Source organism: Platalea leucorodia, assembly GCF_965183815.1.
Source record: "Platalea leucorodia genome assembly, chromosome: 4".
Lineage (NCBI taxonomy): Eukaryota > Metazoa > Chordata > Aves > Pelecaniformes > Threskiornithidae > Platalea > Platalea leucorodia.
In genome coordinates, this window is record NC_138826.1 from 121035831 (window position 1) to 121062273 (window position 26443).

General features: G+C 37.3%; 1 protein-coding gene across 7 annotated transcripts in view; it reads left to right on the plus strand.

Moving 5' to 3' along the window:
- The window catches only part of UPF2 (UPF2 regulator of nonsense mediated mRNA decay), a gene marked incomplete at its 3' end in the record, with an annotated part of 71701 nt that overhangs the window by 35877 nt on the left and 9381 nt on the right, over nt 1-26443 (plus strand). For 3 of the 7 annotated variants that reach the window (XR_014227960.1, XR_014227961.1, XM_082309953.1), the window contains exons 12-21: nt 2791-2976; nt 3514-3717; nt 4346-4621; nt 6422-6605; nt 10402-10541; nt 12354-12458; nt 13396-13494; nt 14236-14403; nt 19353-19494; nt 23422-23542. Coding sequence is in view for 5 of the 7 variants with exons in the window: in XM_082309953.1 (XP_082166079.1) it covers nt 2791-2976; nt 3514-3717; nt 4346-4621; nt 6422-6605; nt 10402-10541; nt 12354-12458; nt 13396-13494; nt 14236-14403; nt 19353-19494; nt 23422-23542 (1625 nt within the window). Of the gene's footprint in view, nt 1-2790; nt 2977-3513; nt 3718-4345; nt 4622-6421; nt 6606-10401; nt 10542-12353; nt 12459-13395; nt 13495-14235; nt 14404-19352; nt 19495-23421; nt 23547-25217; nt 25958-26443 lie in introns of those variants that run through there. The other 4 variants (XM_082309952.1, XM_082309951.1, XM_082309955.1 and 1 more) reach the window with 3 other exon arrangements.

A 26443-nucleotide genomic window follows, 5' to 3' on the forward strand; every position in this document is an offset into this window, starting at 1 on the left:
TGTGTTAATTCACTATAACAATAGTGTGCTTCCAAGAAACTTAAAATTTTGAACTGTTGGAACAAGTAGCAGGGCAGAGCAGTGTAGGTAGTAAAGGGAAGGAGGAGCTGAACAGTTTCAGTATCTTATTACAATCTGATAATTTAAATGTCAATCATGCTGAAATGCTTTTCTGAATTGGGCTTTTCCTGCTGCCTAGGTTTTACTTGGTGACTTTTTTTTTTTTTTTTGGTGCTGCTTTGCAAAAATTCTATTTCTTGCAATGCAAATTGGTGTTACCGGGTTTTGGGAGGGGCGGGAGCAAGACTACTAACCAGAGGAGCACCTCCTAATTCTCACCAGATTTTCTTTTGAAATGCGTCTGCAATATATGCTACGTGCAGAGAGGTTTTGTTACTCACCAAGAAAGAAAACCAAACCCTTTTACTGTTTTAATCTGGACATTTTAATGTTGTTTGTGATCTCTTTTTATCAAAGGAAAAACAGAAATCTAATCTTCAAATATAATGCTTTACCTTTTGTAGTTCTTCATTTTATCCTAGTAAAATGAAGACCCAAGTAGTTAATTAGCTGAAAGTGCTTTCGACTGCATGTCTTGCTTTTTCTTCTGAAATGTGTCAAGGTTTTTGTTAGTGTAGGCACGGTTGGACTCGATGATCTTAAGGGTCTTTTCCAACCTTAATGATTCTATGATTCTGTTGTTTTGGTTTCTCTTTCCTGCCTCTCCATCTGACTTGATGCCTTAAATGAAAAAGGATTGAAACACACACCATTGCTTAAAATGGTGATGACTTTTAATAGAGATTAAGACTAATACCACCCACTTAGAGTTAGAATACATACTTGGGATTGTTAAAAAAAAATTATAAATTACAGTGATTTTGAGACTTGGGGTAGTGCGTGTTGTCTCTTCTGGGAAGAAACATTTTAATTATAACCTATTATTTACAGTATGATGTGCAACTTTTTATAATGGGAAAATGTACAAATTATGTAGTTTTAGGGTTTTTTTACATTGCATTTGCAAGCTCTTCTGCTGTTTTCTGTGTTACGCTTTACTTTGCCCCACTTCATTTTTCAGTTTATAGTAAAACATGATAAATGTCATTAAGGCAGCAAAGATGTGTTTTCTCCTGATGCATCTAGAAAAGGGGAAAAATTTACAAAGGTAATAGTAATGTATATGACACAGTAAGGTTTTGGAACTTTCTACTGTAAGTGTTTTTTCCGCATATAAAACAATTTATATGTACTCAATTGTTGAAAGTGCTGTGCATCTGGTAAGCACCTGTAGGTAAACTTGCTACTACTTGACAGAAATCTCCCGTTTGGAAAGAAGAAGTCTCAGTTAGGGAGTCAAAGTGGGAGGCCATTTGTGTCACGGAAAAGGTTAAAAATGAAATGCCTTAGGGTTGGTGTCAGATTGAGACCTTCCTGGCAATAGATGCCTACAATCTAGGAGGAAAATAATGTTATTTGTTGGGTTACTATATTACACGAAACTACTCTTCCTTGTTGAATTAGCAGCAGAAACTCAAGGTTAAGGAGCTGTTTCAGTACGTTTACATTTCAGTTGAACTGAACCAGTGCCTTGTAAAACAAACTTTAAATTATTCAAGTTTAGTGGAAAGTCCACCAGCATGCAAAATTGTGCTGCTTCACCAATGATCAGAGAAGGTTTAAACTCTCTTCATTTGTTTACCGAACTGCACGAATGTATATACTAACATTTGTGTGCGGCGATAAAACAGTACTTAGGTGTTAGTTTTGTTTATCTGTTTGATGCTGTAAATTCCTGTGTAGCCAACTTCTATTAAATAATAAAGTCTAAACCAGTGCAGTTTCTTTTCCTGTTGAACCACCTTAGAGTGACTGAGAATATATGAGATCATATGACATACGTAAAAATTTAATGCAACTTATAGAATCACACACATATATATGTATAAACACACATATGCATATAAAAAAAATTGTAGTGGAATTAAGCTCATCCTCATCTTTTACTGTAAAAATTAGCAGCTTATAACTGCTACTTTAGTTCTCGTGCAGAATTTCTAGGTACAAGAAATTTTTAAAATCCACAAAATAAATCTTAAAGTACATATCCAAAATGAAGTATGGAGAAAAGATTGTATTCAGTGAGAAAATTAGGACAATCCTGACAATTAAGCACAGTAATTAGTGTTGATGTAGAAACCTTTAACTTGTCTGATTTTTCCTGAAATACCACTTTATGGTAGGTACTGGGTTTTGCTGCAGGCTATTCTGCTTGGCTGAACAGCAGCAATGGAGCATGTAATAAGGAAAATGCCATTGCCTAAACCACTGAAATTTCATGTGAAACCATCAATATAAACTCTCTGGACTTGCATACTGTTGTAAAAAGTAGATTGCCACTCTTATGATGATTCACTATGCTTGTGTCAAGACATCAGTATTTCAGCTGCTTTAGTTAAATCGTGTTTTGAATAGAGTGGCTAATAATCTTATTAACCATTTATCTAAACAGTAACATTTAGATTTCAAGTTAAACTTTAAATACTTTTCTGAAACCTTATTCACCACAGATGAACCATTATAAAAATGGGGTTTGTAAAGAAAAATGGCCCTGGAAATAGCAACACAGAACCATATATATGTTTTGTCCTTTCCTCTCTTTACCCAAGCTTTTAACTTGCTTTTCTGCAACTTTCATGTTTCCTTTATTCTAAACGTAACTGTAAAAGCCTTTGGCTTGAACATGTAACATGTCAACATCTTTAACTGATCATTGGCATTTATTTCCAGGAACAAATGATGAGAAAAAAACAAGCAATGCATCTTGATGCTCGCTATGTTACAATGGTAGAAAATGCCTATTACTACTGTAATCCCCCTCCAGCTGAAAAAACTGTGAAGAAAAAACGTCCTCCTTTGCAGGAGTATATTCGTAAGCTTCTTTACAAGGATCTCTCCAAGGTCACCACAGAGAAGGTAAATCCTTTTGAAATCTTTAATACAGATTTTACTGGAAGTGATGTAGTACTAACTTTTGAAGGTTTTGGGGAGGGTTATAATTTTTTTAATTGCAAGGAAGAGGGATCATTTTTGTATCCCTGATTGTTAAGATGGTTTCATTTCTCCTATTGTAACGCATAGAAGCTCCAGTCATGGACCTGCATTCTCCACAGCATTAAGTGCTGAACAAATAGAGAATGAAATGAGAATCTTTGTGCTAAGTATCTTGTGTTCAGAGTAAGAGACAAAAGAGTACAGTTAAATACAGACTGTAAGAGCAAGGAAATTATGGAACAGATTTGGACAGCTTGATTAGTAGCTAGAGGACAGCAGTTGGGTTACATATATAAAGTTTTCTGTAGCTACTGCAGATCTGGAGGATGCTTGAAAAAGAATGAGGTTGCTTGCAGGTGCTTACAGGGATTTCATCCCAACTGTGAGAGACGGGATGGCAGTGAATATCTTGATATTTTGCCTGCTAAAATGTTAAGCTTGTCTTAAATTTTGGTTTAGGTCCTGAGACAGATGCGCAAGCTGCCTTGGCAGGATGCAGAAGTAAAAGACTATGTTATATGCTGTATGATCAACATCTGGAATGTGAAATATAATAGTATTCACTGTGTAGCCAACCTCTTAGCAGGGTTGGTCCTTTACCAGGAAGATGTTGGAATTCATGTTGTGGATGGAGTGCTAGAGGATATTCGACTAGGAATGGAGGTAAACCACCAACATTCTTATTAAGCTATACTTATCTACTTATGTTGAAAGGAAAAGAGTAAAATAATCTCGCTTAAAGAAAGAAATCCTTGGATTCTGGATTTATGTCTTACGACTTTTCTACCTCAGTTGTTTGCTTTATGTAGGTTTATTTAAATTAAAATAACAACACCCCCCCAAAACCCAACAAACTGCAAAGGTTACCAGAACTGTTGTTCTGTCCCCCCATCATAGTAAGGGCATACAATTTATTCTTTCACAGTGTCAGATTGATGCAACTTCAAGTAACTTGGAGACTAGTCTGTATTCTGATAGGTGTTATAATTCCAGGAATTCTCTGGGTGATGAAGAATCATCATAGCTTTAAGACAGAGTGTATGCTAAATGTGTATGAACTTTATAATAACTACTAGTTGACCAGCTTTCATAACTACTTTTTAATGTTTAACTTTGTGTAATGTATGTAGCCGTAAAGAACTTTTATTATAACAAATTCTTTCAATTTTTTTAGACTGCTTTTTTCTTAAATAAAAAAAATAAAAATGCACAAAACCAAACAACAGACCTTTTACAAAGATTCTATTGTGTTTGCATGATAAAGTGAGTTTTTTGTTCTTTTTTGATAAAGGTTAACCAGCCAAAGTTTAACCAACGGCGGATCAGCAGTGCCAAGTTCTTGGGGGAGCTTTACAATTATCGAATGGTGGAATCAGCTGTAATATTTCGAACTCTGTATTCTTTCACCTCGTTTGGTGTGAACCCTGATGGTAGTCCTAGTCCACTGGACCCTCCAGAGCATCTTTTCAGAATCAGACTAGTTTGTACTATCCTCGATACCTGTGGGCAGTATTTTGACAGAGGATCCAGCAAACGAAAGCTTGATTGCTTCCTTGTATATTTTCAGGTATTCTAAACTAAATTTTATGTAGTTCTGTAGTTTTCTTTAACAAGCTAATTTAAGTCAGTCTGTTACATATTTCTCTCATTGTTTTCTAGCACTATAATTTTTAGAACCCTGTCTGTCCCATAGCAGTTTTATTTTAGTGGCGTGTATGTTCAGTCATACGTAGATGTTACTGTTCCAACAAACTTGCAGGACGTTGGGGTAGCAGTTGATTGACTGAAGGGTTTAGGTTCCCCCCTTCTGGGGGTCTCAGCAAGTGGAAAAATGGGCTGACAGAAACCTTATGAATTCCGGCAGAGGTAAGTATCGAGTCTTGCAGTTGGGATGGAATATCTCCATGCAACAATACAGCCTGGCACTGACTACCTAGAAGGCAGCTTTGCAGGAATAGAGCTGGGACTCCTGGGCTGTATGAACATGACATTAAGTTCTGTACCATTAGGGTGATGAAGACCAACAGTATTGGCCAATTGTGTTGGCAAGAGTGTAGCCAGGAAAGGGATTCCCCGCCCCCCCTTTTTTCCCTTCCCTTCTGCTTGGCACTGGTGAGGCCACATCTGGAGCACTGTTCCCAATTCAGGGCTCCCTGGTAGATGAGAGGAGAGACATCAACAAACTGAGCTGAGTCCAGTGGAGGGTCGCCAAAATGATTGGGAGGCTCTCAGCTCTCACATTGTGGGTTTGCTCAGCTTAGAGAAGAGAATGCTAATTAGGTTGCTGTCTTCAGCTGATAGTGTTTGTAGAAGAGGAGTCGTCTGATATTTCTAGGCATGCATGGTGAAAGGATGAGAAGTAATGGTCACAAGTTGCAGAAAAGAAATTTCTGACTCAATACATGTTGGGGGGGGGGGGGAAAGATTTCATAACAGGAGTGTTTGAACACTGGAATGGGTTCCTCTGAGCAAATGTGGAATTCCAGTCCATGGAGTTCATGCTAAAACTCTTGGGACTTAATTTCTTTTTCTTTCTGCTTCTCTCTTTTACTATCCTTGGTTTAGTATAATTTAAAATGAAGGTGATAATGACTTATTTCATACCTTCAGGATGCATATCCTTCATCTGTACCTGAGATGTAAAATGAAGTACAGTATGGTCCTATATTTAAACCCAAAATAAACTTGCCAGTGAAGAAGCCATTATATTTTCATTACACCTTACAATTTCCACAAGTGTTCCTTTTGACCATGTCACCTTTCAAATAAATATTCTGTTACTCATACTTCATTTTCAGATGCAATTTTTGCCACACCTTTGTTCTCAGAGTCTACTGTCAGGTTCGCTTAAGATCAACATTTGTGTTTTACAATTTTATTGTAAGTGGTATGCGCTAATTTGTTATAAAGCAACCTGGATAAATGACTTCATGCTAGCTGCAGTCTTAAAGCTTTTTGTGATGTTTCTTCCCTTCTCCCCATAATATTCCTTTGGGAGAATTAATTTTTTTGAAAATACACGGAGGAAGGAATTGAAAGCTGGTCAATTGTTAAGTGCTCATCTCTCATAGAAAGAATCTGCCCTTAGAAGGCACTTTCTTTTCAGTGCTTTTTTGCTCAGACTTCATACTTCTAACAGTCATTATGATAAAAGGAGCATATTCTTAATATTTCTGGTATCCATTGTTATCAAACAATGTTTAGTGATATCAAAATATCTAATAGCTGTATGAAATATGAGAGTAGTGATGTGAAATCTTCTGCATTTTCTACTGTACAACCATGGCTAGGCATTACAAACTTCATAAGTTAAATAGTTTATAAATGCCAGTGTGCATATAATTTATTTTAATAATTTGTATTCTAGCGGTACGTTTGGTGGAAAAAAAGTCTGGATGTTTGGACAAAAGACCACCCGTTTCCTATAGACATAGACTATATGATCAGCGATACACTGGAACTGCTGAGACCAAAGATAAAGCTCTGCAATTCTCTGGAAGAAGCTATCAGACAGGTGCAAGACTTGGAACGAGAATTCTTAATAAAATTAGGTAAGAAAATGTGCAAGGGAAATAAGATCTTTTGACAATTCCTGTATTTCTTAGAATTATCTTTTGTATGATGTTGACAGGTAACTATTGTTATTCTCATGATATGATCTTTTTATTCTCATGATAGAAATATTTTTGTAACTTCTTTGCGTTTTTCTGATCACCATAGAGATAATGTAGAATCTCCATAACTCTAAAGTGATTGACTGCTTAAAAAAAAAAGTCAATATGAATACTATTAATATAGTAGTATTTGGAGAAGGGGAGTGTGTGTGTGTGTATGTATGTATATATAAAAATAAGTATATGGAGTAGTATGGTGCAAACGATGAGGAAGAAAACTATGAATTTAATCAGAAAAATTCAGGAAGCATGCTCTACTACAAAAAGCAGGGAGTATCTGTGCAGTCAATTACTGCAGCCTGTTGGTTGGTGAGCACTGGTGGAAACCAGCTTGGTCATTTTGGTAGACTGGTCGCTTGCAACTCTGTGTTCCTTCCACAGTGCTGGATTTGACTGGAGCTGCTGTGTCAAAGTAAGCATTAGTGTAAGGCTACAATAAAACAGAGAACGTGTTTTGCTTTTAAAATGCTGTTGGGTACTTTGGGCCTTACGCTTCCTTTGGAATAATTTTGAATAGACTTTACGTTTCCATAGAGGCCAGAGAATGATTTCCTTTTCATGAATTAGAGCTTTGGTTGGATGGTTAAAGTGTATTTTTCTTAAAATGTATCTGTCGGCTACGTTGTGTGCTACCTTGTAGTTCCTGCTAAGACTACAGTGATATATATTTATAAATCTTGGTGTGTTAAAAATCAGTTAATTTCAGGAGAAAAGAGTTGGGCTTGCAGCACAGCTCAGCTGACAAAATACTGGTTAGTGTGTATTTAAAACTACTATCATCATATTAACCTTTAAACCTTTTGTACATTATCAGTTCTTGCTAATTATTGGATACTGCTGTGCTCATTTCTCATTAAATGGAGTTGCTTTCTAATCTTCCGTTTTTATTTGAAGACAAGCTTGGTCATGAAAAGCTTTTATATGTAAATTTTACACTTTATAAGTGTTAATTATAGTCTTAATAGCACTTCATCTAGTCAGACAAGTTCAATTTTTAAGAATAATCCTTTAATCCAGTGGGATGAGTATGTGTAATTGCCAGGTGAAACGTTGCAACTTCTGTTTTAGGAGGAATTTATATTTTTAATATGCTGTTCATTTAATTGACATGCCTTAAAATTACCTATTTAACAACTGAAATGCAGATAAAAATTTCCTTATGGTACAATCTAAATTACTAGCTTTTATGCTCTCAAAATGATAACCAAGAAGTAATTTACCACTAGTTACATAAATTGTAATATTCTTTTCAAAGATACTCAGCACTTCCTTCCTGCAAATCATAAGAACTTCTGTTCTCTGAATCACCACCACTACAGCAGTTGAGTTTGGTGTAGTTAAGAGGGAGATACGTGGTCACTGAATGTGAGCAAGTGTTGGAGAACACTTTATTGTCTTTGTTTTGGCACGAGTAAAGCCCGTCAACAGTACAGCCTTTAAAAAGTGGGTTGTGTCATGTGTCCTCCCCAAGTGTGTTGCTTTTCTTGATATTGATATTGCTTGCTATTAAACACCAGTATAGGGTGGGATAGTTCCTAGTCCTCCTATTAGGACTGTTTGAAGGTGGTCTCAGGAAGGTTGTCATCTGCCTTTCTGATCTTTGATGGTTATGACAATAGGGGTGAGCATATCTGAAGGAAATGAGATTTTTAATACTTCAGCAAAAGCTCTGGTAAAACTGCGGTTCTTGACCAGTTTGTCCCCACAGTTCCTCGGCCTGTGGACAGTAACACTGAGAAGGTATTGTGCTGAAGACCAGGAGGTGCTTTGCTTTTTATCAGTCTGAAGTGTAATTCTAGGCAGAACAGCGGGGTGGCTCGTTGCCTGCAGACCTTGAGTTGGGAACTGACTGTTGGTTCCTGTGCTGCTCCGGTAATTTGTACCGCTGAGAATATACTGAGTGAGTCAAAAGAAACTCTTGCGTAATTATGGAGCAGCACAGATTTTGAAGAGCACAGCTTTTATAAATAGGGGAAAAAAAGAATGCTTTGAAACCTCTGGAATACGAAGAAGGAAGAGTGTGTGTGTTCACCCAGAACTGAAATCCTCAGTAACTACCATGCAGCCATATATACTGTTCACTTTATTTCTGAGTGTTGTCTAATTCAAGCATGGCTGTAAAGATTCACCTCCTCCCACAGCTGATCTTTGTGATCGTAGTCAAATTTTTTGTAAGGAGACCTGGCTGTGTGTGTCTGCGTATTGCTTCTCTTAAAGGCATCTGGAGGTGGAGGAAAAAAAAAAAATCTGGTATGCCCCAAACCAGTTGTATATTCAGAATCTAGCCTTCTGTTGAAGAATAGCGTACTACCGCACGTGTTCTTTGCATATGGCAGAGAACAAACAAGAAGTGCCACAAGCACAGAACTGATGCCTTCATTTGCTGTCCAGAAGGCTTTAAGCTAACGGCCGACCCTAAGCATGGTTGGTATAATGTCAAAGTATGAATGACAAACTGCATAGTAACTGTATTTACTCCTTAGTAAAATCTTTGAAAAATTACTGGCTTAGATCTGCTGTGTTGCAGAAGGCTGGCATCAGCATTGCTTTCTGCTAGCTCAAACCATGATCCTCTGGAGCATTAAGTGGCTTTTTAAATTAATGAAAAAATTAAAAGAATGTATGAAAACAATAGCATATGCTGGAAGTTTGTTCTTTTTTTGCATTGGATGACTTAATTTTTGCAATAGCTGTTCTCTAAAAACAGGTCTTCATTTTTTCCTGAATCAGAACCATGCTGAATTCTTAAATATCTTTCTCTGAAAACAGTTCTGATTGAAATCTGTATCTAAGACTAAATTGGACACCGAAGCACTGAAAGAAGCAAAAACTTATTTTTCACTGCTGTAGGAATGGTATAGATAAGGGTGCTACATTGAAGGATACCTTAACGAAAGAAAACAGAGGTTTAGGGGGCTATGCTTTATACCTTACACACAGAGTAAACTAAAATGTCTTGAGGCATAGGGGTGGCAAGCAGGTCAGTAAGGAAAACTGCAAGATGAACTAAAACTCAGTGAAAGAACTGTCAGTCCTGTCCGCAAGTAGGATGAGCACACTAGATAATACTTCTGGAAGAGACTCTGATTTCCTAAAGACATTATATAGGCACCTACATCCTCATAGGTTCAAGCGCAGCCTCAGAGCATTAGAAAACATAGAAATTAGAAATTTATTACAGAAAAACTAGAAATTTATTACAGGCTGAGAAAGTTGCTGTTTAAAAACTGTTAATTGGCAGTAGTGGGAAGTACTGGAACTAAGACTGCAGAGGCTTGATGTCGTCTTGGGTTCTGCTGGTTTTGTAGAGCATCTGTAATTTAGTGCTCATATTTCAGTGCCTGTTTCAGTGAGGTTGCACATTTTGTTTGAGGATATTTTGAAGCAGTTTGCACAGTGCAGCTTCTTGATTGCTGTTCTGTGGGAGATTTTAAACATTCTCCATAATGTTTTCCTCCTTTTATGGCAGGGAATCATTTAGGAGTAACGTAACCATATAGAAAATGTTTAATTCAGAAGTCAAACATTATGACCCATTGGAAGTTTTAGTGTTCAGTAACAATGGACTTTTGAAGTGATCTTCCACATATAACTTGAGTGGTTATATGTGTTCTACTGTTCTAATTCTGTTCTAGTTCCTTATTCTAATTTTTTCTCTTTTTCCAAATTTCAGGAATTGTGAATGACAAAGATTCCAAAGATTCCATTACGGAAGGAGAGAATCTGGAAGAGGATGAAGAAGAGGAGGAAGGTGGAGCAGAGACAGAGGAACAATCTGGAAATGAAAGTGAAGTAAATGAGCCAGAAGAAGAGGTGAACTTAATGATTTACCTTGCCTTGCATGAAAAGAATGAATAATCAATATTTTGATTACTTATTACTTTCTGAAGCCCTTGTATGTCATAGAGTTAGCAGGTGAAATGTGGGTATGCACAACCCAGTCAGTACTCTGAGGGTACTTCCATCCCAGTTTTGTATATATGGAAAACAATGCAGAGTGTCGGAGGCTTATCCCAGAGAAATTGTAGCAGAAACTTGAACCTGACAACTTTGCTGAGGGGATGTGCTGCTTCTCAACAAAAAGTTGCCTTCAGTTTTTTGGCATGAAAACACTTTCAGATAATTTTTTTTATCTGTTGTAGAAGCAAATGTATTGACTAGCAGTCAGAGAGGAAAAATAACAGGCATTCAGAGTATGCCTGTATAATATGAATAAATAAAAGATTTATGGAGCATAACAACCTTCCTTGTTTACTGTGCCCATAATCTTTTGAATCAAAAATGGTGGAGCCAATAAAAGAGACGTACATAGAAATTCTAACTTGTCACTATGACACAGCAAAGTTGACATGGTAATGGTAGTGTTGTGAGAAAATGAGTTCATCAAGGAAATAGGAAACACTTTTTCTCCTTATGCTTGGGTTGGTTGGTTTACTAGTAAGCGTTCTTTCAGTCTATGCTTCTCAGCGTTAAAGTCCCTGAAGTTTGGCTGGGTTTGTGCCTTTACCCACAAATTAACAGTATTATTAGAATCATAAATGGTTGGGGTATGGGGAAGGGACCTCTGGAGATCTTCTCCAACCTCCCTTGCTCAAAGCAGGGTCACCTACAGCAGGTTGCCTGAGGCAATGTCCCATCAAGTTTTGAATATCTCCAAGGATGGAGGCTCCACAGCCTTTCTGGGCAATCTATTCCAGTGTTTAAGTACCATCACAGTAAAGAAGGCTTTTTTTTTCCCGTATGTTTAAATGAAATTTTTCAACTTGTGTCCATTGCCTCTGGGTGTGTAACTGGGCACCACTGAGAACAGTCCAACTCCCTCTTCTTTGCTCCCTTCCTTCAGGTATTTATACACATTGAGATCTCCCACCCCACCCCAAGCCTTCTGTTCCCCAGACTAAACAACGCCATCTCTCTCAGCCTCTCCTCCTATGACTGGTGCTCCAGTCCCTTAATCGTCTTCATGGCCTATTGCTGGACTTGCTCCAGTATGTCCGTATCTGTCTTGTACTGGGGAACCCAGAGCTGGGCGCAGCACTCCAGATGCATCTTGCCGGTGCTGAGCAGGCAGGCAGGATCACCTCCTTTGAGCTGTCGACAACGCTTTTTCCTAATGCAGCCCAGGATGCCTTTGCTGCAAGGGTACATGGCTGGTTCTTGGTCAGTTTGCTGTCCACCATGACCCCGCGTCCTTCTTTGCTGAGCTGCTTTGCAGATGGGCAGCCTCCAGCCCGTACTAGTGAACAGGGTTATTGCTTCTCAGGTGCAGGACTTGGCATTTCCCTTCATTGAACTTCATGAGTTCTTGTCAATCCATTCCTCCAGCTTGTTGAGCTCCCTCCGAGTGGCAGCACAACCATCTGGTGTCTCAGCCACTACTCCCAGTTTTCTGCTGTATGTTTGTGAAAATGGCAGATACAGCTGATCGAGTTCAGACTGAAACATTAACTACAAAACATAACAAAATAAGTTACTAGGACCAAACTGAACTAAACAGGTTTGGATGAGGAGAGGGTAGGAAAGGTGCAGAAAACATGTATGAGGAATCAGATGTAAGTGGTCTTTTTTGTTTTAAAACAGTCAGAAGTTATTCTACTCTCAAATTTTAAACATTGAATATTTCAGGAGGGCTCTGACAATGAGGAAGAAGAAGGTGAAGAAGAGGAGGAAGAAAACACGGATTATCTTACAGACTCTAATAAGGAAAATGAAACCGATGAGGAGAACACAGTATGTGTTGTTACTTTAAATAAGTGAATTGACTTTTGCATCTTTGTTTTTCTTTACTGACTGTTTTTTTCCAATGCTGCTCATAACTTATCTGGGAAAACATAGCAAGAACGCTCCCTCCTATTCTTTTAAATATGTTTTGGAGCTTATTTTTGTATTTGCAAACTTTGATTATTACCTTCTGAAAGTATTTATGCCATCAACTTTACAACAACATGTTTTCACAGGACCGTGCGCTTTCACAGGTAGCTAGACTGGAAAAGTTGCATAAGTGATGGTTTTGCAATGCCAGCAATGGTAGCAAACTGATATGGTACAACAAGGTAAACTAGTTACTCTGCACTAGATCTCAAAACTGAAAAGGAGACAAACCAAGAAGTGCAAAATTCCTAAAATACAGATTTGGGATTAGCAGATTATAACATCTGCAGCAAAAGAACCCATCCGATTGAGCATGAATTGCAGCTACATAGTAAGGAAAGTAATGATCATTATAGAACAATGTGTTGGGGTACTGACTTCAAACATTTTTGTTGTCATGTTGTGCTTTCCAAATACTGAAGGATACTATTCATCTTGAAAAGACCATCTAACATTATGGATTTAATGGAAAAATTAGTTAAATTAGGTGTGGTAGGAATAGGGACTTTTCTTTGTATTGTTGCCATGTCTAGAATGTGTACACACGCATCTGTACACGTACGCTGGTATGTCAGAATGAGTGGCCAGCCTTCATAATAATTAATGCAATAAACGTCAGAAAATATTTCTTCAAGAAAATAATCCAGGCTGAAAACTTTTCTTTAACAATTTATTTTTTTAGCTTTTGATTATGTATGATACGGAAGCAATAAGGATATTTTTGCCCTTATTTCTAGACTGAGTATTCATATTTCTGGATCTAATGTAATAAAAGGTTTTTTTCCTATTGCAATAGGAAGTAATGATTAAAGGAGGAGGACTTAAGCATGTCCCTTGTGCAGAAGATGAGGACTTCATTCAGGCATTGGATAAAATGATGCTGGAAAATCTTCAGGTATAAATATTTATTTTTCTTAAATTAATGTAATTTGCTGTACAGCTAATTGTATTTGATTTTTTTTTTTTTTAAGTAAGTAAAAGATAAATGCATAGCTTACCATACTAAAGAACATGGATGGTTTTTTCTTAGTTGTGGCCTCTTCTCTGCAATTGACATGTTTGGATAAGTAGCTTTTAGTAAAATAGCTGTTAATTGTATTGTTTGCCCAGTGAATATATGACATGCTGAAAGGCATTTTATTGAATGAATAACTGCATCAGATACTATGCAATGCTTCCGACATCCTAGACTATCCAAGCCTAGGTTTTAATGTTTAAAATGTAGCTGCATTTAAATTTACATAACCTTTAAGCCCTGCATTTTTTTTTTTTTTTTCAGTCACATCTGGTAAATGTTTAAGTGTTGAGTATTGCAAGCCCTGTATGAGGAATTAACAACATGCTACAAAAAAATCTTGGATGTAGAATGTCCATTCTCAAGTGTGTTTAATCAAGTCTCTAGACTTGTTTCCTTACAAGGTTAAATTATCTAAAATTCCTTTGAGATTCGAAATATTCTGTCTCTGTAACTTTATTCTTCACAAGCAAGGAAATCAAAGGAAAATATAATACGTTTATTTATATATTACTCTGTTGTCTTGGAAGGTTAAAACTTTTCGCAGCCATGAAAATATGAACGTTGCCAGACTGACATTTTTAGCATCTGATCACTCATAGAGTTTACTTTTTTTAATAGCAACGGAGTGGCGAATCTGTTAAAGTACATCAGTTGGATGTTGCTATTCCTCTACATCTCAAAAGTCAGCTCAAGAAGGGTCCCCCACTTGGAGGTGGGGAAGGAGAGTCAGAGTCGGGAGACACAATGCCATTTGTCATGCTAACACGAAAAGGCAACAAACAGCAGGTAAGAGTTCACGAAAGGTATAGATATTGCTTAAATAAATAAATAAAATCCTTTCACTTTTCTGAAAGTCACACTCTGACTTTTGAAGTCACAGAATTTTTTGTTTCTTCATTCTTTTATCAGATTAGGATGCAGGCATCTTAATTTTGATAAATAGAAAATACTGTATGTAGTTTCTTTGAATTCTTGGTTGTTAATAGAAATCATGTAGGAAAATTCTGTGGTTAAATTATACCGTTGCTAATTACATTTTGTGATCACACCAGTGGACAGTGGTACATTTTATGTGTATTTTAAACGTAGTTGTTGAAGTTGAATGCTTGAGGTTGGTGGACTGCCACTGGAAGTTAAAAGGAGTAGAAAAGAAGGAGGAATATTCCAGAATCTTCAAGATTCTACAGATTTCTCTGAAAACACCTTCAGCTTCAAATCAAGATATATGATGTTTGCTAAATTCCATTTCCTAAGTAACTGCCACTTGGTTGAATTTGTTTCACTTGGAAAAAAGTCATTATCTCTGAAGGCTTTTTTAGGGGACTCTTCCAGAATGCACTGAGTGAATCTCGGAGAAATTTAAATGGAAATCATGTTGATAAAACAAATAAACCTCTTGCTTCATGCAGCCAAGCTATACGTTTGTCTTGGCTCTTTTCTCCAGTATATGTTTGAATTTTCCTGGGTCAGCAAATGCATAGTACACAAATCAGTACCTAACACATTCCACATGCATTTCTCATCATGGTTTAGGTCCTTTAAAGAAACCTTTTCATTTTGGTTGTATAAATTCATGATGAAAGTGAATGACTCTAGTGTGGGGTTTTTGGTTTTTTTTTTTTTTTTTGAAAGCAAAACCAAGGCATTGTTTTATCCCATGCATCTGTGCCTTTCAAGTATTTAGATCTATGTCATCCATGCCATTACTTTGACTTCTGTTACCTGAATTGTGACAGTAGTGTAACAGTTGAGGTATATAAAGCTGAAGTAGAATCTTTTTCTTTCACCATGTGAAAGACACTTTAAAAATCTGTGTATAAAATGAGGTCTGTTTTCATAAAACCCTTGAACTAGGGGGTGTGTGTGATTCCCAATCTGTTTTTGAGCCTTGTTAGTTTGTTAAGAAAATGCTGTGCTATGTAAGTGCTCTGAAAATGTAAGTGGTGATACCTATTTGTGTGGGCATGCAAGTGCTTGCATTTAGTAGTGATGATTAACTGATTTCCTTACTACATTTGTTTGGTTATTCTGTTCTCCTGGAACTTGAATGTTGTATACAAAGCTCTACAGAAGTTTTGGGTGGGGAATTATAACTGTTGTCATTGGGCTGAGAACAGATTTAAGGGAATTCCATTAAAAGAAAATGGTGTTTAGCTTTTTCAGGATAATTTACTGGGAGTATCTGTAGTTACCAAGAATTTTAGGATCTTCATATTCTGTGTTGAGGAGAAAATATTGCCAACGTGTGGCTTGAAAAAGAAGGCAGTACTTGTTCAGGAGCTTTCCCTGCTCCTCCCCCAGTATTTGCTTTTGGGAGTAGGCTCTTCCTGCCAAAACTCCTCTCAGTGTTTCTAGAAATGTAGAAAACAGTTACTTTATAGACTACTTCAGTTCTTGAGTCAGTGAAAGGCGTCTTTGTCCATAGTTCTGTATTCAGAAAAAAAGAAATATGTCTTAGTAGCCAGTTTTAATAGAAAAATAAGCAGGAAAGAAGAGGTGGAGTTGAAAAGAAAATAATTATTCCTTCTTATAGTCCTTTATTTTAAATCTCTATGAGCAGAATGTGCATGGAGTTTTGAAGTGATGGATGCATACTTTAGTGTTAAGTTATAACTGTAACATTTCAGCTTTTTAAAAATGGTCAAAAGGAGTTTGCAGACAACCTGGAAAGCTGTAAGTAACTTCTCGTCTGCACAGTCACTGGGACGATAAGCATCACCACCTCACTACGACATCAGCCTAATTGCTTGCTGCGTTAGCAGTTGGTTTGGCCTCTGTGTGCTTTGTCAACGGTGCTGCTGAAGCTGGAAGCCTTCTCTGTAAGGGAATTACTTACTGATGAAAATGGAATGTGCTGTGCTTCCTTCCAGAGGTTAATATTTGGTAGCTGAGGTCCAGTCACTAAATACTCCGTTCACATGTCAGTGTTCAGCCAGATTTTAGTGGAGCACTGACAACTAGTTTTTTGAAGCAACACCAGAACAACTGACTGTTATTTACCAGCAGCGTACAACCTGAATTAATAGTTGTTGCATAGTAACAAGGACACCATATTTTATCCTCTTTTGTCTCACTGTGATTTACAAACACAGGCAATAGCAAGGATATTGGGTAGACCAGTGTCTTGCAATGGATGGCTGGGGTTTTTTCACCCGTTGGCTGTAGCAAAGAAGTTGTATGACAAAACTTATAAAACTAGAAGCAGTAGAACTGAACATAGTTATTGGAAATCAGACTGTGGCATCATGATTTATCCACAAGCCACGAGCGAGCGAGGGGAAATGAAGAAATACTGCCAACATAAGGGACCAGAGCTGAGGTCTATCTAATACCATTTGATATTTTTAAAATTGTCCAAGACGTTTTATGGCAGGGAGGTATGAACTAAGGTGAGATTTAGACAGTAAAAAGAAAGTCACCTAGTGTCAAGAAATTTAGTTAATACCCAAGACAAAAGATTTCCGTTCATTTGAAAGGTTTTTAGCCAGGTTCCATGAAAGAGTGGTAATATCCATGGAACGGTCAAGTCTGTCCTTGAATGTGAAGTTCTTTGTCTCAGTGACGTTTTTATGAAATCTGTAGTCTAGTCTTCTGAATGATCTTTTTTGATCTGTCTTCAGTTTGCCATCTTTTAAGTGAAGTCTCTATGTTCTGTCCCCATCTCACAGATTTTGTAAGAGGTTTTTGATACACCTCTTCGCTACTTGCAAATCGGAAATGTTTCGTTGGCTCAGTAATCATCATATCCTTTAGTAATTGTCATCAGTGATTTGATTTCATATGGCAACTGTCTGATTGCCTTGAGATAGTGACTCAGTGGTATTTTGTTAATTACCAGTCTGGTTTTTGTATGCTTCTTTCATTTGCACCCTTCTATATTTCAGTTTTCTTTCTTTCTACTTTAAGCATCCTGTCTGAAAATGCTTACCAAGCCCATTAAGCTGATAAATCCATAGAACAGATAAAATATAAAGGACATATTATGATGGATGAGGAGCTTAATGGTGAAGCTAAGGAATGTTTTTTATCATGAAATGCTGCTAATGGGTTAGTTATTTGTGTAGTTGCGTAAAGCTCGTTTGACAAAAACTAGGACCATGCATAGTCTGCTCAGCAATAAGTAACTAAAGCCTACTTTTCTGTTGGAATTTCAAGAACTTTCATTTTTATTCTTCCCTGCACACCTCAATAACAAGCTTATATTTAACTTCAATCTAATATGCTATTACCCCCCCCCCCAAAAAAATCTATTGCCTGATTTGTCTCATCTAAATAAACCTTACAGTTTCATTGTACTCAGGTTTTTCCCAAGTCTTTGCAAGAGTCTGTCTTAACTGTTTCAAACACAATTTATTTTCAAATGCTGCATCTGAGTACTTGGTGTCTTCTCCCACTCATCATTCATCTGCTGCTAGTGGGGCACTACTGTCTAATGGATACCTTGAGATCCCTCCGTAATTATAGCATTACATACTAACCATATGCAGTGAGGATTTTGCTTTTACTATATACCTTCTCAACAGGGGTTTTGATAATGTATCTTTCTGTCTGCAGCTTTTGACAGTGTAGCAGAAAAGAACACTGAGAAATTTGCTCTGCTTCTATTTCTGTGGAAATAGATCTCGGATGACAAGAACAAGCAGCAGGTTTCGGAGTATTCGTGGAATATTGAGAGTGATTATCCTTAAATGCATTACCCTACTTATAGCACAGAAATATTTATTTCTGATGGACGTACAGTTGAAGGAGGAAGTGAAATTTTTCTAAATACGTTCACAAACTTTAGCATTAAGGTGTTTCTGAACCTATTGTTTCATTTGCAGATAAGATTAAGAATAATTTCTCTGGTTTTGAACAATTGTAAAAAAATTTTCTGTGGAAATAAAAACTTGTATTTTCTGAGTCTGGGGAAAAAGAAAGCATCTTCCTTATGCCTCTCTGAAAATCTCAGCTGTATTTTTTCAGAGAGAGGGTACTTCTGTAGGAGTAGTACCAAGCTCACCTTTAACGTAGCTTATGGCAAATCAGAGTGTGTTGAATGCGTGGTGTGGACGTTTGGTGTGGGGGAGGAGGAGAAGATTAAATTGGACACCACAGTTGTCTCCAGACTAATAAGAAGCACTGTGGACCTAGAATCATTCATAAAAAGAAAAGCCACACATTTTTAGGGAGGTTTTGCTAGTGCAGAAACAGAATTCACGCTGTTACCACAAGGAGTAATAGTAGAAATTCTGCTCAGGGGCTTCATCTCTTTGGAATGTAGAGACCTGTGGAGGGAGATGCAGCTTTCTGAGCCAGCTATGGTGCTTTTATCTCAAGACCAGTGTAATTCACTGTTGAGGGTATTGGCTAGTATTAAAATAGGTAGTAAAGCATATAGCTATGTGTTGCTGGTGAAAGTTAATTGATTTTGTTCCCATAAATACTGTGTGTAATAGTCTTTTGCCTTAGCAGTACATCGGCCTTCTTTGTATGTTCTCTGTGTCTTTAGGAGGTCTGAATATCTTGTATTTTCTCATGCTTCCTTATGTGAAACAGAGTTTAAAGAAAAAAACCAACCAAACAAAACCAACAAACATCACACTTTCCAGTAGAAACTTCTGTAGAAAGTGTCTCACCACAAAACCCTGGAAATAACCATAATCCTTCTGTATTTTGGACTGGTTTGTGTTTGTGGTTTGTTTGTTTTTTTTTTTTTCTGTGATGGGCACTTAGAAATTTATTTTCATTTGCAGTTTAAGATCCTAAATGTACCAATGTCTTCCCAACTTGCTGCAAACCATTGGAACCAACAGCAAGCTGAACAGGAGGAGAGAATGAGGATGAAAAAGCTCACTTTGGACATCAATGAACGGCAAGAACAAGAGGACTACCAGGGTAAGAAAATCACCAAGTATTTAATTTTTATTTTCAGAGGAACTTTCATGGATCTGCAGAAAATATTATTTGTGATAATTAGGAGTTCAAGTTCTGAATATTGATTTGCAATACTTCATGGAAAACCTGTATTTTAGTTTGTCGTTCATTATTTACTCCCTGGTGTCTGTGCTTGAAGAAGTTTTTATAGCTCTTCCATGAAAGGGAGTTTTCACATGGGTGTAAAATCTCAGCATTTCCATTTATTTTGGGAAAGGGGAAGATCTGAGATTGTTTCCTTAAAAATAAGATAACACAAAATTAATCTGATGTTTGTGGCATTGTCTCCATTTACTGCAAGGCAGTTAAGTTGGATACAAGAGGAATTAATTCTGTGCAACTTAAACTCTGCTTTTTAAATATTAATAGGTATTTTACATATTAATAGCATTTAGAATCTTCATCAGTCTTGCTAAGACTTGCAAATACTGAGAGGTAACCCTCACCTGAGAAATAAAAACTGTCACCTCAGCTTCGTATTGCTAAAGGATCTAGGAGTGCTACAAATCTGGAGCATAAGAATATATTAGGAGAATGAAGGTTTTGTACAAATTATAGGACCTAACTTGTTTTTTAAAGATATGCAAGTCAGGCATTTTGGAACCTGAACAGATTGAAGCAAACAGTTAATACAGCAAATCATGTAGCCCCTAAACTGGTGCACTTGATGCGTGTTTGTTGGGTGGTTCATTTTGGGTTTTTTCAGACTCAGCTTTTCTTGGCTTACTCAGTAAACAAAGCCAGATCAATAATATTGATAGTGTTCAGTTCTTATGTTAGTATTTCCATTTCACATCTCCAAAGTTCTTGCTCTACTTTTTTGTAAAGGTGTTGCAGTCTGGTGGTAATCACAGTGTAAGTAGTTAATTAGCAGGAAATGTCATTTAAGGTATTTAGTGAAAGGTCATTATTCATCAAGAAATGGGAAATATAAATTAAAGCAGCTCTAACTCTAAAAGTGCTATGGACTCTTAACACTCAAAGCACTGTGGAATCTAACACTCCTTTCAGAACTTGGATAGTACAAGAACTGAACTTGTAATCGTAAAAAGGAGTATTTTTCCAAAGTGAGTGTCTACAGAGCTCTGAAATGGTAACACAATATATTCTTAGTATTAAACACTGTAATCAGCTTAAAAAAGTCATTTTCGAGACACTCCCCTCTTCTAAAGTCCACTCGTGAAAAAGGAAGAGAAACAGTAGGCTCTAGCATCAGATGTTTAAGTGCTTTTCTCAGACTTTTTGTGGGGTTTTCCTCATTAATTATATTTCTGATATTTTTACTGGTCAGGGTGTTTGGGTTTTTACACCGTGTCATATGACTTTGTGGGTACCTTTTAAAATCAGTCTGTTTAATCTAGGATTTTATCGTGAGCAACTGTGCTTCTTATCCAAAAAAGGATCACATTGATTTTGTCCAAGAGAAAGGAATCAGACGACTGATATCAATTGATAACCAGTAATAGGCAATTTTTTTTTACTTTATCATAGATTTTTTAGGTGCCGTATAGAAAGCATTAATATAGGAGGAAAATGAATGCAGAAGAAATAGGTTCCATAATTGACATCCATTTTTAAAGCAGCTGTTGATTCTTTTTTATTAACCTGGGTAATATAGACAGTAAAACCACACTAAAAAGGACCTTTTAATCAGGTTAAATTAAACAGGCCAAATTACATTCCTCTTTGGAACTATTTTTTATTTAGATTTTGTGCAGTTGATTCTTACTTGTGAAGAGCCAGCTTGCCTGTAACAAGTTGGTACGTACCCAGTGAAAGAAAGAGTTGGTTTTAGATTTCTGTTGGAAGCTTTGAAGTTACCAAGGGAAGTAACTCAAGTAAGAAGTCTCAATTTCTGGAAGAATGCCACAGGGGTGTCCTAACATTTGCATGTACATTTGTTTTTTTTATCTGCGCAGGGTAGATAATAGATGAAAATTCACCAAATTAGTATCAGATAATTATTTAGTACTTAATGTTTATTAGTATTACTAACATTTTTAATTTAAAGAAATATTACGAACTGGGTGACTCTCTAATTTAGACTAGTATTTTTTCTGTGTAGATGATTTTTTTTTTTTTTTTCTTCACCAAAACCAAAGATGGGTGACATGCCTAAGCCAATACGTTGTCCTCCTTTGCCATTTCTTCCTTCTATTATCAACTCAATTACTTAACTTCTCAGTTACTGACTTTTCACAAACCCCAATATTTTCTTTCACCTAGGGTGTGGAAACTAGAAGAGACGGGCATGCACACACTTGCTTGTTCATTGCTTGCTTCTGGCACCTGGCTGGCAATGTACCATAATCTCTTCTTAGTTTCTTCCTGGGTCTCATCTTTGCCAACAGAGATCTCTCCTGGCGTACGGAATTGTTTTGAAGGATGTTATTTCACGATGTTTACAAAAATGGACTGTCAGTGTGTTGAATGGCTTTCTTTGCCTTTTCCAGGTGTTGATGGGGGAATACACAGGGCGTGAATACATGGTTTGTTAACTGTTGACACCAATATTGTATATTAAATCATTCGTACTTTCCCAGTTTCTCAAAGATTGGGTGGATAACTTACTAAAAGCTTTGTGTGCGTTTTGTAAATGGCGAGGGAATCTCATTAGAGTCTCCAGTTTTGCCCTGTGCAAGTCCTTGTGAGAGCAGTGTTTGTTTCGAGCAGGTGATGGGTATGTGTCTCCAATGAGATTACCAGAGATTAGAGAATCAGACAGGACAGACTTTCAAACATAATCTGTTTAACAGCTTATTCCACTTTTCCCCTTCATTTATTCCATCTGGCTGTTTGCTGAGCAATGTAGATTCTTGCACAGGTGGACTGTCAGAAATACTTTCCATTAGATGTGCCAGCATATGGGCAGAGGTTATGTGGAGGTTCCTATGATGTATTCGTAATGATATTGGGTGCTTAATAACCATTAACTTAGCCTGGTAAAGAGCCATTTTTTATCATTAAAAAAATGAAATGAAATTTTAGAAATTAAATTATACCAGATATGCCTGGAGGTATTTCTCCATCCCTGGAGGTCTTTAAAAGACGGGTAGATGTGGTGCTTAGGGACATGGTTTAGTGGTGGACTTGGCAGTGCTGGGTTAACGGTTGGACTTGATGATCTTAAGGGTCTTTTCCAACCTAAACGATTCTATGATTCTATGATTCAAATGCCAAAACACAATACTTAGCTAGTTTAAACTGCCCAAAAGTTGGATATCTGGGGCTAAACTGGGTAGCGTAGCCTTATTTCTGCACCCGTTTCTTCTCACTGGTCATAAAGTGAAAAACTCCGTCCATGAGACAGCTGGTGTAATGTAGGTCAGCTGAGTCACCCTCCTCAGGTGCCTGTCTTCTCCGTAAAAGGATCCTATTATGGCTAGCTTAGACTTAAATATCTGACTTCTCAATGCCTAATTTTAGGACGGGTTTCCTGCTGAGTCTTTAATTGGCAGCAATGTTGTCCAATTGTTACTATTTCAGGGTAGTTTAATGTTGTGGCTTCTCATACCGCTGTGAAGCTTTGTCCCTGATCATTGATAAAGAAAGTGGTGGGTGGTATGTTTAGAAAAAAAAAAAAGGTCACAGCCCCTTTCTTAAGCACCTGTGATGAAAACCATTGCTGGCAGCTCCTCCTGTAAGAACATCTGGAAATGCAAGTTCATATTATGGGTAGCTTGGGTTTGTCAAAGCTGCCTATGCAATTTAGTAACTTTTTTAAAATGAGCTGTTGTGGAATAACTTGAGGAGTGTTAATCTAAAGTATAGCAAAGTGTAAATAAGATGTCTTTTTTACTGCATGGCAGTGACATGTGCTTGTGTAAATTCCTCTTTAAAAAGATGCATCGAAAATGTATTTAACTTTTCTTCTGTACGCAATTACAGAAATGTTGCAGTCTCTGGCACAGCGTCCAGCTCCAGCAAATACTAATCGTGAACGGCGGCCTCGTTACCAGCATCCAAAGGGAGCACCTAATGCAGATCTAATCTTTAAAACTGGTGGGAGGTAGGACAATCTTCCTTTAAATGTGGTATTTCTGGTTCTAGGCAAGTAATTACCTTCATAATTGAAACAGATAATGATCTGTGTAGTGCAAGTGCATTTGATAGTAGTTTCCATTCTAAAGCATTCTGTTAAAATACTGAGCAGTGTTTTGTGCTTCTAACACAGTGTCTGTAAATTCGTCCTTGACAGAGGTTTGGAAGCCAGAGGATTATTTTTCAGTTGTGAAATGGCTGGTAGAATCTGAGCCTCTTTTTACAGGGGGAAAGATGCAAGTCTGCTTTCTCAGTGGGGGGGAGAGAGGATATTTTTGAGTATCTAGAAAAATTCGCATTGTGCTTTTTCAATTTGGTGAATTTGAGAGCTATACCTCTGTAGCTGAAGCCCTGAATGAAAGTAAATATAGGAAAGGCGGGGAAGGGGGAGGAGAACCTTTGACTTATGGTGTGCAAGAGCATACCAAAACCAGAATTAACATGAAAAGAGTCATTCCAGATTGCCTAATAGTCATTCTACAGCTTTAATATATCTCAGTGTGTCTTTTCTCACTTGGAGAAAGCTTGCAAATAAACCATTAAATTAACCTTGCAGGACAAATTTGAATAGACAGAGTTTCAGGTAAAACGCAGACTGCTTTCATGTTTCTCTTTTCTTTGCAAGTTAATTTTGGAGGTACGTAGATAGGAGCAGCAACTGGGAAGGGAGAGTTTACCTACTAATGGGTCTGTCTTTGTAAACTACAAATAAGTTAATGTAATGTACTAATCCTATGCTACAGTAACGTTGCCAACTTCTTTCTGGTACATTTTTACACTAATTTTATAACCTCCTGATGATCACTCACTCCACTGAAACCCTATACAGATACTGCTTGTACAAAAAACCCGCCTCTTTTTGAAAACAGACTGCAATTTAAAAATAAATATTTTTTTTAAAACATTAACCAGATGTAACTCAATAAAATGAGCAGTGCTGTCCATTTAGCTTTTCCATATTGCTGTGGCCTAATCCTGTCATAGAAATACATACTGTTCAGTTACCCTGAATTGCCATAATACTTGCAGGTGTTTCATAAATAACTATGCAGCCTTCTTTCGGTCATCTTTCCCAAAAGCCTTGCAACCTGTACGAGGAGCACGCTGCAGTTATTCTTTAAATACAGCAGCCAGACCAGTAGATGTGATATTTGCAGATCTTTTTAAATGCTTTTCTTTTGAAAGCTTTTGATTTTCAAATGTTTTAGGGAAAATATAATGTAGGACTTCACTGTGAACTAGGTCAGACATTGTCCAGCGAACAGTTCAAGTAGCGTTTGCTTGTTCAAATAACTGTGCCCTGTGCTTGCAATTCTGATATTGTTTTGTGTTTTGTAATTTACTCTTTGTTCCTTTTAATCTGTAAGCTCCTTAGCGCAGGGACCAGGAAGTTTGTTTTAGCAGGCATATTTTTATTTGTTGTATAGTGCAATGCTCAGGCTTGCAGTCATGCATCAGTTGAGCCATCTTTGCCTGTTGTAAGGGAATGTTACTTTTCTTAACCCCAGCTGAAAGAGATTTAAGCAGAGATTTATTTATTGGAGACCGTGGGTCCAGTGGCACTGGTATAGATTGGCTGTCACCTGCATTTTTAGAGCTTCTGGTTTATAGGATACATTGAAGATTGTCTTCTGACTTTGCAGGGTGAACTGCAGTCTCTGCCCAGACTACCCTCCTGTTTTAGTTAAGAAGTTACCCCATGGCCTCTGAGGACACTAGAGTATCTTTCTGAGAGCAAATAGGAACTGAGCTATTAATTTCAGGATCTGTTTGGAGAAGTTTTTACTTTCCTACATGATAGAACCAATTTGTATAATTACAGATGTTATCACTTAACATGATGAGTGAGCTGTGTTGCATTGTTTCTTCTTCGTGTATGAAGAAGACTGATAGTTATTTTCTCTCAATAGTAACTCAAATTTATTGGAAATAATAATGGATGTTACTTTCTTTAAGGTATACAACTTTTTATTTTAAATTTCCTGAGGTTAGGGGTAATCTGAACAAGTAAATCTCCTGGTTGATTCCACTATAGCGCACAATCTGACAGGTTCTGATAGCTAAGGTTGGGACAAGGACTTTCTCGCATTTCAGGTAGTGTTAAGAGTAGAGAAATGGATTTGGTGTTTTTACCTTTACTTCTGTGTTGCTAAACATGTCCTAAGCACCTGTTTCAAACATCTTTTAGAAAGTTAAATCCAAATCTACCTATCATAATGGATGACTGAAAGATTAACGAAGGCAGCAGTGGGTTCTCCTGTATGTTTTTGGCCTTGAACAACTGGATCTAACTCCGCAATTAGCCCTGCTGTCACAGCAGGATACTAGATGACCTCCAGAGGGCCCTTGGAACCTGAATTTTTCTGTGATTCTGTTCTGGTCTAGCAGGGTGCTAAACTAAAGAAAAACCAAAAAAACCCCAAAACATCCATCAACGTGTCGCCTCCTTTCCCTGTGATAAACCCACAGTAAATGGAAGAGCGGATGAGTGGCTGTGGCTGTACAGCATGCATTTTGTTAAAAAAGAAGAGAGAAGTCTTTTGCAGTGTTTACTTTATTTGTTATCTACTAATGTCCTTTTTCAGTGAGACTGAGAGGCTTTGTCAGATTTCTTATTGTGTGCAAAATGCTGGCTCAAAAAATTGGAGTTTATTCCTGTTTATTTGTAATTGCCTGCTTGTATAGCCTCAGGTTTTAAGACCTGCTGCTAATCCTGCACGGAGGAGGTTCTTTTTGGGACTCGTACATTTAAGGCTGACTTGCCTTAAAGGTAACTTACTGTGACTCCATTAAAAGTAGGGTTCCTTAATTTGCTTCAGCAGAACTGGGAAGGCAACAATTTTCACTCTTGCCTCCAGTTCTGTAGCAT